Consider the following 12731-nt stretch of genomic DNA (forward strand, 5'->3'; position numbering starts at 1 on the left):
TAGCTCCAGCAGAGTGAGAGATCTCTGAGATATGAAATCACCACTTGAACTGATGTTAATGCCACACATTAATTTTATATTGGCAGATTCTGTGACACTACATAAATTTAGTAACAAATGTGTATAAATTCATATTTAAACAGATATTCCTGACATATTTTAAAGTAATATTTTTATGGAAGCAAACTGGAATGTATGCAAACAGCAGGAAAATTAATCTACTGCATATCTAAACAAAATGATATTTATTTATGTTTCCAAATCATTGCATTCCAAAACAGTCATGGCTTAAACAGACTCACTGGAAAGCATATATCCCAAAGGTTAGCTATAATTGTATCTACTATATAGTAGCTGACCACTTTTCATTTAGTTCTTCCTTTCATAACAGGAAGAATGGATTTATTAATCACTTGAAAGATACATTATGTTTTAGGTTTCCCCATAAAATAATTTCTAATATACTCTCACTTTATAAATACTGTTTTATGCAGCTTTGTGCATTAGTAATAATTCCTGTAACCAGTTATAACTTATATTTCTATTAATTAAATTCTTTGGAATATCCATCTTCTTTTCACAACAACACATTTAGAAGTACTGAATTATTAGAAGTGACTTGGGGGTGCTGGTTGACAAGGAGCACAACATGTCCCAGCAATGTGCACTGGCAGCCCCAAAAAACAAATGTGTCCTGGGCTTCATCACAAGCAGTGTGGCCAGAAGGTCAAGAAAGGTGTTTCTGTCACTACTCCACTCTCTGAGACCCCTCCTTGAGTATTGCTTCCAGCTCTGGGACCTGCTGGAGCGAGTCCAAAGGAGAGACACCAAAATGATCACAGGGCTAGAGCACCCCAGCTATGGAGACAAGTTGGGAGAGTTGGGGTTGTTCAGCCTGGACAAGAAAAGGCTCCAGGGAAATCTTACAGCAACTTCCCAGTACCTACAAGAAGGGAGCATACAAGAAGGATGGAGAGGGATTTCTGGCATGGGTATGAATTGATAGGACAAGGCTTTAAACTAAAAGAGGCTTAGTTTAGATACTACAGAGAATTCTTTACTGTGAGGGTGGTGAGGCATTGGCACAGATTACCCAGAGAAGGTGTGGACACCCCATCCCGGGAAGTATTCAAGGCCAGGCTGGATGGGGCTTTTATAAACCTGGCCTAGTGCTAAGGTGTCTCTGACTATGGCAAAGGGATTGGAGCTAGATGAACTTTAGGTCCTTTTCAACCCAAACCATTCTGTGATTCTAAACTAATCCCTAAAAAAAACTAATCCCAGCTAAATTTGAAGCAACTACGCACTGAAACTTTGTCTCTTGCAAACAAGATTAGGAACTCACATAAACATCAGTCTTTTCCCAGTTATCACTTTGGCATTAGCTACTAGACAATTGTTTTGGAAACTTAGTCAATTTATATGTATTTATTCAGAATTGCTTATCCCAAAAGCTTAATTTCTCTTCCACACTGATTTTATATTAGTTAATTCAGAGTAATAATATGGCAAGGTTAAGCTAGCAGAAAATATTTTCTCTGTTAAGAATTCTACTGACCTCATTTGCAAGAGAGAATGAAGGAGAAAAGAGCTTCTTTCTTTTTTTCCTCTTTTTTTTTTTTTTTTTACAAGTGGAACATGAAATTAACTTTTTTTTTAAAAATGGACCACTGTAGGGAAAGGAACTTTGGCAATTAGTATTTCCCAAGTGTCCCTATGCTGCACGTTATGTATATATACATACTTAGGCATTCTGTCTAAACTGCTAAGTGTGTGTAGTTGTAGCAGCAACACCTTCCACCAATGACAGAGATCGTGCCAACAAAAGATGTCTCCTGAGGCAGTTGATGGTTGTTCTAAATGAAATGAGCTGTGCTAGCAAGAGCCTGAACAGCAACACTTGCATTAGGGCTTTTATTAGAAGATACAATGAAAAAAAAAACCCAACAAAAAAACCTGCATTTCTCATCTCCCCACCAATACTGCACTATAACATTTTCTAGTATGAACTTCTGCCCTTTTTCATAATTTCTTTTGCTTGATCAGAAAAATATTTTTATCCAACCTTCTTATTTTTAAATCATGTATTTACTCTATAGCAGTGCTGCAGTTTTATTTTAATGGCAGAGAGAACACAAGAAGGCCTTTTACATCTATAAAACCAGGGTTATTAGGTAGGCAGTCCACTGGCTATGTCCTTTTAGAGGTATCTAAGCACGATACACCAGGCTTGCCCAGCTGAGTATACACCTCAAATGCATGTCTCTATAGGGCAATATTAACTACTTCATTCACCTTAATAAATTGCTAAAAGTATATCCTGGGGCATCATGCTGTGAAGAATAGACCTACAACCCTTCAGCTGGGTCCTACAAATAACACAGCTGAGATGTGGCCACCTACAAATGGCTCTTGTAGCTGGACAGGGCATTAAGCTGATACAGCCTTACTGCTTTGAATTCAAGTTACCCATATCTCCATTTTTGTTTAATATTCCAGCCCCTTTTTCAGAGCGCTGAAGACCCAGGCACCTTCTTTTTCTCTTTTGAGGGAGTTGCTGAACAAAAAGCACTTCAGAAATAAGTGGCCTGGATTTTTAAGTGCTTGAAGCATCTAAAAAGTCTAATTTTAGGTTTTTATTTTTAAGGGTCTTGGGTGCTGTTTCTAGAGTTCTCCAAAAAACTTCATCCAACCCACCATACAGACTGTTTTTCCTGCACTCATCTTATTAATCTAGAGGTTTCCACTCAATTTCTTCACACCAGTTCAGCACTGGAGGTGCTGGAGCCTTCCTGCCTGCTGAGCCTGCCATATGGAAGAGCTATTCATCCCCCTCAGTGACTCTCCATTTTTTATTTCATTTCAAGCAAGCATACAACTTGTTCCCCATTGCCTCTTCCTATCAGTCCTTCTCTTTCTTACCTACTTTTCCCCCCACTTTTAAAAAGTGCAACTAGCCTCACTAAGTTTGGAAAGCACCTGAAGTGTAGTCTGTGGGAAAGATGAAATGCAAAATAAGTAACCTGTTTATAGCTATCTAAAGTAGGTGCAATACTGATGAAATTTTAAAATCTCTTGGAATTACCAGACATTCCTTCCTCATTACTCAATCAGTTTCAGAAGATCTGGGTAAATCTGTGTGCACATAAGGTAGCACAAACAAAAAATTAAAAATATTCTGATGCTACAGAGCCTTTAGAAACCCAACCTCTTAGACAATTGCCTGTGCCTACTCACAGTAGCTGCAAGCATACACAAACTGCTAAATTTCTTCTGCAAGGCATATGTGTGCAAGGTAAATGCTCACATCTCTGGATCTGCAAAGCAGAGTTTGATTTACAGAAAGATTTCTGAAGTGCTTTCTGCATAGCCAAATAAAAAGAACCACATATTTTTAAAATACCTTTGATTTTTTTTAATACTTCCCATGAATTGATGAAGTAAAACTGTTTACACATTTCTTACACATAATCATATGTTGCATGGCTATTTAATAAAATGGACAGATATTAACAAATCCAGTTAGGCCCCGAAATAAGTTTTGGTTTAATAGACAGTGTGATGCTGACAGTTCCATTTTAAAGCACAAACTGTCAATATGCACAAGTCTAAACATATATGTGATACTTTTTTTATGTATTTGAACTCAGTTGTCACATCTATAAAATACCTTACACATCATGATAATTACTTAAAATAAATTCTTAAAGAGCAAGAGAGTAACACAAAGTACATTTGGCACTTGTTAGCTCAAGCTCATAAACACTCATTTGCCAATTTGTTCAGAGGTTAAAGTAACAGAATACTAATTTTAAAATAAAAGAAAAAAAGTCAGCTGAGAGCATTACTTTTCTAACATATTTTCTCAATCCATTTACTTGATCTTGAACACAGGTTGCTTTTAGTAGAACAACATGAAAACAAGGGCAAAAGAAGGTAAACATCTGTGTAATTGTATTAAGTTGGCCACAGATCTAGTGTGCTTGTTTATGCTATATAACAGCCAATCAATCTTACACAAAACATCACAGGAATCTGAGGGGTTTTTCTATTTTAGACTAAGGGTCTGTTACAGGTGTGTCAGAAAATTCATCCTCAGAAAGTAATAGATTATTTGATTATATTTTAAATATCAGAAGTTATTTTTGAGACAAGTGACATAAAATTTATTTTAAGTCAAGAGGGTGATATAGGTCATAAATTAACATATGCCCTAAGAAGATAATTATTCTTTCAGGTACCAAAGCCTGACTTTGGTCAATATTGATGGGGACTCAATATTTGAGCAACTCAGCGCAGTAAACATGTTCATCTGGTGTCAGTACTGTGCTGTCCAAGATTAAACCATTCATTTTCACAGTCATCAGGAATGTGTGCCATCAAACATTTGAGAAGATACAGAGCAGCTCTTGTCTCTTTAATTTGCCTGTCAGCAAAAGTCAGACATAATGCACTATGCAGTAATACTGGCTCTAGCAACTTAATCTTTGTGATTTAGACAAGTCCCATAGACAAGGTTGTGTGTATAAGAACAGAAAACCAACACCTCTCCCATCCTGGGTCAGTCCAGATGGCTCTGGACTCTCCCAATACTCTGTACAAGGATAGCAGAAGATGATATTTGGAAAAAACATGCAAGTTTGGCCACTTTCTGTGGTCTGTTCCCCTCATACTTCCCTAGGGTCTGCAACTGTTGTTCACTAACGTCAGCATCTGTTTATGGGCAAGTTGCCCACAACTGCTGGACACACTGTTCATGTTCCAGCATGACAGGCAGAGAGGCAGTGGAGTATCCATCCCTGGAGACTGTCAAAACTCAGCAAGACAAAGCCTCGTCTGTTCTATCTGGTGCTGGCTGAGGTCCTGCTTTAAACAGGACACCAGACTATACAACCTTCAGAGGCCTTTTCCAGTCAACAAGTCTGTGGAAAAAGTGCTGCACAATAACCAAACAAACTATTCAAATGTACAAACAACATTCTGTTACTTCAGCACAGAGGTTACATCCTGAACAACTAGGGCTCAGAGCCTGTGATCACTTGAAGCACATATAGATTGGAGTTCACAATATAAAGATTGCATAAACATAAATGGGTAGATTGCTAATGCAGTTTCCTTCTTTAAAAGCAACATAACTTACAACGACAGCCAGTTTCAAGGGATTAGACATAACACAGTGAAAGATGTCTAAGGAAACACATTTTTCTTGATCTTTTTGACAAGTGAAAGACATGTAAATAGTTCCCTTGGAGCAGAACAAACAATCACATTATACTGCAATGATTCAACAGCTCACAAACTATTGCCAAGCAACAGGATGAGAGGCAATGGGCAGAAGTTGATGCATGGGAAGTTCCACCTGAATATGAGAAAGAACTTCTTTACTGTGCAGGTGACCATGTGCTAGAACAGGTTGCCCAGAGAGGTTGAGGAGTCTCCCTCACTGGAGATATTCAAGAGCCATGTGGACACAATCTTGTGCCTTGTGCTCTGGGATGAGCCTGCTTTAGCAGGGAGATCAGACCAGATGACCCACTGTGGTCCCTTCCAACCTTGCCAAAAGGAGTCAAGCACAATCTCAAAATTATTTGTGGGGAAGCCGGCTGCAAAACATGTTCTGGGGTGCCTAAGATGGCTTTAAAGAGTCATGCTGACATTCCAGATGAAAATTCAGAAAACCAAAATATTCAGGGAAAGATACCAATAAGTCCCATAAAAAATTCTTCATAATCAGTATGCTTCTTCCCTCTCCAAATTGGAAATCCTTCCTAATCAGGAACCTTCTAAACAACCTCTGCTGAAACTCCAATGCAATCCAGTGTAAGAATTACATTTTTCCTAAAGCATCCCTTTCAAAATTGCTTTTACGCCTTCTTCAATACTTCTTCTTATGGAGAAAAAAAAAAAAAGGAGCAAGAAAGAGTTCAGGTAAATAAAGCAGGTCAATTCTTTAGAGCAATTTGACATCAGCATTAAGATATGATAACTTATTCCTCACTGTGAGCATTTGTAAACTTCGAGGCCAGCTGCTGTTAAGCAAAAGAAGTAAACCACAAATGAAGGGACAGCCCCTGCTTTCATACAAAGCATATTTGATTTTTCCTGTGGAAGGAAACTCACCAATGGTGTAATATCTCTTCAGGTCGCTCCTCCGCGGGTTGCGCCTCTGGCTGTGGGTGCTGCTGTCCTGCTCCTCCTCGGGAGCCGCTGTCTGAGGGGCAGGTAAAGGTCTGCTGGGCTGAGGTGTCTGAGCTTCTGCTGCCACTGGGTTGCATCCTGGCCCACTAATATCCACCGACTGGGACTTTTTCTTTAATCTAAAGGCAATTTAAAACAGTAAAGTATTACTAATCATCATTCTATACCTAGATTACGTGTAGAATAACAGTGATATTCTACTGTTCGTTGTACAATAATTCATGCATGTCACAGCCGAACAGGGAACAGCAGTGATAAATTAGGCCTTGCATCAATTTCTCCTTTCAGGTTCTGCTAAATCAGTCACAGCACATCCATCTCCCATGTAGCTCCAAATAGTAAACTGCCCTCAGATCAGCCTGCAGAGCTGCTTGAAGGATCAGTCCCTAATCTATTTCCAAGCCGGGCTGCCCAACATTACCCTGTCATTAAGTTGCTTGGCTTAAGTTTCCACAGATGAGGGAAGTACAAAGAAATTAAATAATTTGCACAAAGTCACAGAAAGCCTTGAGAGAAAAGAATTTATGTAAGATCTTCTGAATTCAGTTGTAGCTCCACAACTGCATTTTCCATTCTGCAATATTTTCAACACATTGTTTCTCAAGAATCCCACTAACCTCAGGTATCATTTTTGCACTGCAATAGCAGTCAACAAAGAAAAAGAAATTATCTTTTCTGCAGAAGAAATTAGTGTTCAGCTCATTACTGGCAAGCGGGTATTGTATGAATTATCAACCACTATTCTCTGGCCCCAATTATCAAACTATTTTTTTACCCTTCTAGCTGCACACACATCCAGACATAACATCACAATTTGTGCACAAGTATATTCTGAGACATTGTTAAAATCCTTTTGAAAGTGGAGGCAAATGACATTTTCACTCTCAACTCCTCTTCAGATCTAGACATTTTATCAAAATTCTGAGGGAAAGACTTAACTAACTCTCAAACCCCACTTTGGAGTGGGGTGAGTACACCCCTGTCACTGATTCACCATAGTTCTGATATCTCCACTATCTCTAGCAACATAAAATAGAGGTTATTATGATGCTAAAGTTATTGAATGGAGACAAATGACCTGTTACAATGGAGTTCACAGCATACACATTGGATTTTGTCAATACTTCTCTTAAATTAGATCTCTACAAATATATATAGCTGAGTACATTATTGAATCCTGGAAATAAAAGAGGTTTATGACATTGCAGTGAGATATTGATTTGAGAGGAAGGGATCATAACAATGCTGAAATTTTGAAGCGAGTGAAGTAAAATTATAAAGTTCTGCAATGCTACAGGATAATTTTATTAGGCTAGCAATTTAATGGTAAGCATCCCCCTCTTAACTCTGCACTTCCTTATTTTTCAAACATTTTCTCCAGCTACTGGCTGCAATTGAACAGCATAGACTACTCCACTGAGTATGGAATCTGCTAGTTTAAGATATTAACTGATTAAATATTGTCATAATAATAACAACTGCTCTAAACAGGTTGGAAAATACACAGGTCGTGATCAGCCTCCAGAAGTTATGTTAATGTATCAATGTGTATGTAGAATATTATGAATTACACTATGAGGGCAAAATAACTATACTCATACAGAGTCTTGCTTAGTCCAGGGAAAGGACTAGAAGTTAGAAAATTGGCAGTCAGAAATTAACTTCTCTATGTCATTCAATTTTCACTAGAACCTTTTTCTGGACTAGTTCAGAGTGTCTTGCATTTGAAGTAGTGGTTCTCAGCTCCAATTGCTCCACATAAACAGTTTGGGTTGACAGGGACATTTATCTCTCCTACATATAAGAAAGGCTGTACTGCATCATCTAGACAAATATCTCAAACAAGTCCATCAATGGATATCTTTCCAGCCTCCAGTAGATTCTGGTTTATGGGTTTTCTGAGTTAGACACTGCACCATTGGATTTATATTTCTTGGCTTGTCCTTAATTGCTCCAGAACTCATTGAAACTTCTGAGGTAGGCAGCATCCAGCCTTGACGGTTTCTGGTTTAACTCTGCCCTGTGTTCAGACAGCAACACCAGTAGCTTATTTTAATGACTTTTAAGAGTGACATTATGAGAAACAATGAACAGCTACTGCTCCACATAAACCAGCTGCTTACATTGCTCTTGCTGTTCAAAGAGCCCTAGAGATATGGGATAAAACTATCACTGTGACAAAACTATCCTTACTTGAAAGGCCTTGGTCAGTGGACCCACATATGGGGTCAGTGGAGACACAGCTTGGGATATAACAGCACTGGGAGCACTGATACATATAAAATCAAGAATGGGCAGGGAATCCTCTGAGTAAACATTGTGTGAGAAGAAAAGAAAGCTCTTTTGCTTGAAATTATGTTCCTGAAACTGAGACCTTGTTTTTAACACTTCCAGCTTTAAGGCCTACAGCTGGTCAAATATATTTACCTAAAATGAAGGCTGGAATATTTCACTGAATTATTAACAGTGAAGTGCTGTTCTATCAGAATGTTATTCTGCTATATTGTTGAATATACCATCTCTCAGGTGATATAAAAAGTCTTTGTAATTCCTTACCACTAGAAACCTTTGAAGATTTAAAGGATGACTTCTGAGAAGAAAATCACTAGTTTTTAAGAAGTAATTCTCTACCTCAGACCACAGATTTCACTGTGATTGCAGGGTATTCCTTCTGTGTTTTGCAAAGAGGCTGCAAAGTGTTCAGCACCTCCCCATAATTCTGAGGCCTCCAGATCAATAAGGGTACATATGTCCTGCATTATGCAAGTCTATGTTCTGCCCCAAAGGAAGACAGCAGGTGAGTGGAAATAAATGTTAAAAATTGAAAAATACTGTTATGATTTATACTTTCAGCTGTGTTATGAACACATTCTTCATCACCAAGGCTGTCTGAAGGACAGTCCAATTAATAAAGCTGTCTGGAGGTAGCTAATAAAATAGCTTGCTGCACTGTGGGGAACACCAGATTGTTATTACAAATACACTGTCTATTCTTCTACCATCACATAAGAATAAAGGGATAATACCTGTCATCTGCACAGTAAAATTTTCACATGGCCTTTTTGAAGTGACTTATGACTAAAAAATGACTTGGTTGAAATGCCTGTAGCAAATTAATGTCAAAAAATTATCTATTCTTGCAATTGAGAATAATTTAAAAGTAAGACTTACAAAGAAATAAGTACCAAAATTAACAAAGCAGGAGCATGACAGCGAAGCAAGTGCATGTAATATTGTCAAACTATTCATGAGAGACCATGGTGACAGTGCTTTTGCTGGCAGGAAAGACACAGGGTCTGAATTAATCCAGACTGCAATAACAGGGTCAGCTGAGCAGGACACAGGTTCAAGCAAGGACACAATTTTATGGCAATGACTTGACAAAAACAAGCAGTTTACTCTAATGTATCTTCCTTCAGCCCACCTTAATTGGATATTGATACAGCCATGGCTAGCATATAGTTTGAAAAATCACTTTGAAAAAACACTGTATCTTCAGTAGACCACATGTCTTGAAAGTAAGTCTGAATTCTTCATGCATTTTGAAGTCAAGAGAATGAATTCTACATAAGCCTGACCCTTCTCCAACACCCTGCTCTATTACTAGCTTTGTGTTGCACTTGGTTTTGGGTTTTCTGCTGTTTTTTTTTTTTTATATATATTACAGCCTCACAGTTGGGCTGAAATTATTTATTCCTTGTCAGAAAGAAATCTGAACATGAAATGTCTTGGGATCAAAGTCCTCATTCTTCCTTTGTTTCAGGCTGCCTGCTTGTAGAAAAATAAATAAAAGGTATAAGAAATGCTGTGGCAAAACTTTTTTATCTTTTATTCTATGTATTTTGTAGCAGCCTTCACCTAACTTTTCAACAATGGACAACACAGGTCTTTCCATACTGCCTGGTGTGATACAAAATGCTGCTGCTGCAGCCTCCCAGCTGACAGCCAGATAATGATGGCTGCAAAGAGAGCACTGCACTGGTGGGGCTGGGAAATGCTTGTCTAACAGCAAGGACAAAGTCCTAACTTGACTGAGATCTGAAATAGAAGGGGCAAAACTTTCCTTTTCTGCAACTATGCTTAAACCATAAGAACTCCAGGGGAGAGAAAACCATACAAGAAAACTAAGAAAATCTGCATCCTTTGGGACATGTGGAACCCTGAACTGGTTACTACCCTGAGCTGTCTCCTGGCTACAGGCAGCTTCTGTGAATTTTGGTTGTTCTCTCCTTGGGATGTTAGAAGAGACAGGCATGTTTCTAGCAAAAGTGGCTCATTCAGAGGAGAAGCTAACATGGAATAACTCTGAAGGACCAGCTGTTGACAAGTAATCAAGACAACACATACTAGGGCCAAAGCTGGGGTTACTAAGCTGCTGGTGACCAGTTCTGTGCTTGCTTGGAACACAGCTGAGCAACACCTTGGTTTGACACAACCCTGTTCAAACACACCCTTGATGCACCCGTTTCTGTAGTTCAATTGCACTATTGCTAATAAGCCATTAAACTCCCATTTCTCCATCTCTATCTCACTGCATTTTCCTAGGACATAACACTGTTCATCCCAGTAACTCCAGCTGTTGAAAACCTTCTATGCAGCCTTGGTACCTCTAATCTACTGAACAGAGGCACAAATCCAAATCTGCCTCTCAGAACTTTTTGATTACTAATCACTGAGGGTTTGCTCATTCAGCTAATCCAGGAGGAATCTGCATCTCCAAGCTGATATGACATCCCTGTAGGTAGGTACACTGACTAGCTGTTGAACTTGCACTTTATTTCTCTGTCCTTCCTCTGCATACAACTGCAAGGTTTTCTACTGCATCTTAGAAACCACCTGACAGATGCTTTTACCTCCTCCTGCCCAGTTGGCACCTTGAATTCTCCAGCAGCACTTCCCAGGAATGGGTCACTTTGAACAGTTTCTTACCAGTTCCCTTCAAAAAAAAAAGTCATAATGTGCTTGGTAGGCCATACATATAGGAAGTCCTGGGGCAAGTGAATTACCCAGAAACTCTGCTGTAGAATTTATGAGCATTAGGATTTCATTCCTGGCATTTACTATCACAAACCTATTCCATTCTTAACAAAATCCATGCATTTTTTTTAATATTACAATGTCAAACTGATTCTTTTGTAAAGCAGAATGACAAAAAAAAAAAAAGGCACTATTTTCTGAAGAGATCCTGAAAGCACCTAAAACCTTCATGTCTAGTAGTCCAGACTGAAACAAAAGGGGAAAAAAAGAGAAGAAACCATTTACAGTGGAAACAAACAGCCAAAAGAAGCATCTCAGGAGCTGGGAATCTGAACAATTAAGTCTTTGTGAATTTCTAAGAAAAAATCCCTTACTGCAACAAAGATTTGGATGAAAACCTAGCTCATTCTTATCTACTGAGTACAAAAATCCCCTCTCTGTGCCCCTTGTGACTATTGCAGAGATCTACTACACAGTTAATAGGAGAAGCAAAACCTTTCATTAGAAAAGTGATGTTCACTCTTCAGAGAAGCATTTAGGAATTTTGAATGCTCAGAAGAGCTGGTTATGAATTTGATTTCTTTGTAGCAAGAAATGTGATTCAAACTGATGTCGACAGCCAGGTTTTATCTTATTTTGAAAAAAAAAAAAAACAAAAAACAGGCAAACTTCTGTTTTAAACCCAACACTACAAAGGCTTGGCAACTTAAACACAGGAGAAGGCCTAACCCCCTGACGTCTGCACAGAGAGCCCCCAAGTTATTTTAATCTCCTGTGGACACACTGCTTGTACCCCAGAGACAGGACAGAATCTGCATTTGCACATGGCTGGGGCATTCTTTGCCTGCTTTGGCAATTCAGAGGGGTCAAGCAAAAGGCTTGAGGTCTGCAGTCAGGCTCCACTTACCACACTTCTGCCTGCCTGCAGCATGGGGCAATGCCATGGAGGGCTGCTAGAAAATCTTTTGCTTAATGCTCTTGAGTATGACCTGGCTATGGCTCTGGCCAACCCCTCCCAAAAGGAAGATAGCAGAATTAGACTGGCACAGAAGAAAACACCTGTGATGATGATGAGTTGGTTCCTCATGGCGCAAGGTGAAACAGACTGTGGGAAGGAATTACCAGCAGGGAATCACCCCATCAGCACTCAGAAAGGGGGAGGCAAATGGTTTTACATCGATGGAACTTGCAGAACAACCAAAGGAAGGCAAGCAACATGTTTGGAGCAAACATAGCAAAGTACTTCTTTGAACGGTATATATATAATTGCATGACAGAAATAATTGTACAGACCAGGAGTATCACTTGGTACAGAAAAGAAAGCCACGAGTCAGGCAGAAAGCATCCATTAGAGGCTGTGAAGCATGCAGGTACTTCAGCAAACAATTTCCCTGAGCCAGGGATTGCTGGAAGGTGGAGGTTTTTCACAGGGAAAGAGCCACTCAGTGCATGCTCCATCTTTTGTATTATCACTAATTATCCACTACCAAGTACTGCAGGCAACCGAGTGCAACAAACTTGCAATTCAAATCTGAATTGGCCACTATGAATTGCAG

General features: G+C 39.1%; 1 protein-coding gene across 6 annotated transcripts in view; it reads right to left on the bottom strand.

Moving 5' to 3' along the window:
* OXR1 (oxidation resistance 1) overlaps positions 1–12731 on the bottom strand; it is a 266515-nt gene that overhangs the window by 127244 nt on the left and 126540 nt on the right. For all 6 annotated transcript variants that reach the window (XM_066564420.1, XM_066564445.1, XM_066564427.1 and 3 more), the window contains one exon: positions 6121–6317. In XM_066564420.1, the coding sequence (XP_066420517.1) occupies positions 6121–6317 (197 nt within the window). The remainder of the gene's footprint in view (positions 1–6120; positions 6318–12731) is intronic.

This window comes from Molothrus aeneus, chromosome 1 (assembly GCF_037042795.1).
Source record: "Molothrus aeneus isolate 106 chromosome 1, BPBGC_Maene_1.0, whole genome shotgun sequence".
In the NCBI taxonomy this organism is placed as follows: Eukaryota; Metazoa; Chordata; class Aves; order Passeriformes; family Icteridae; genus Molothrus; species Molothrus aeneus.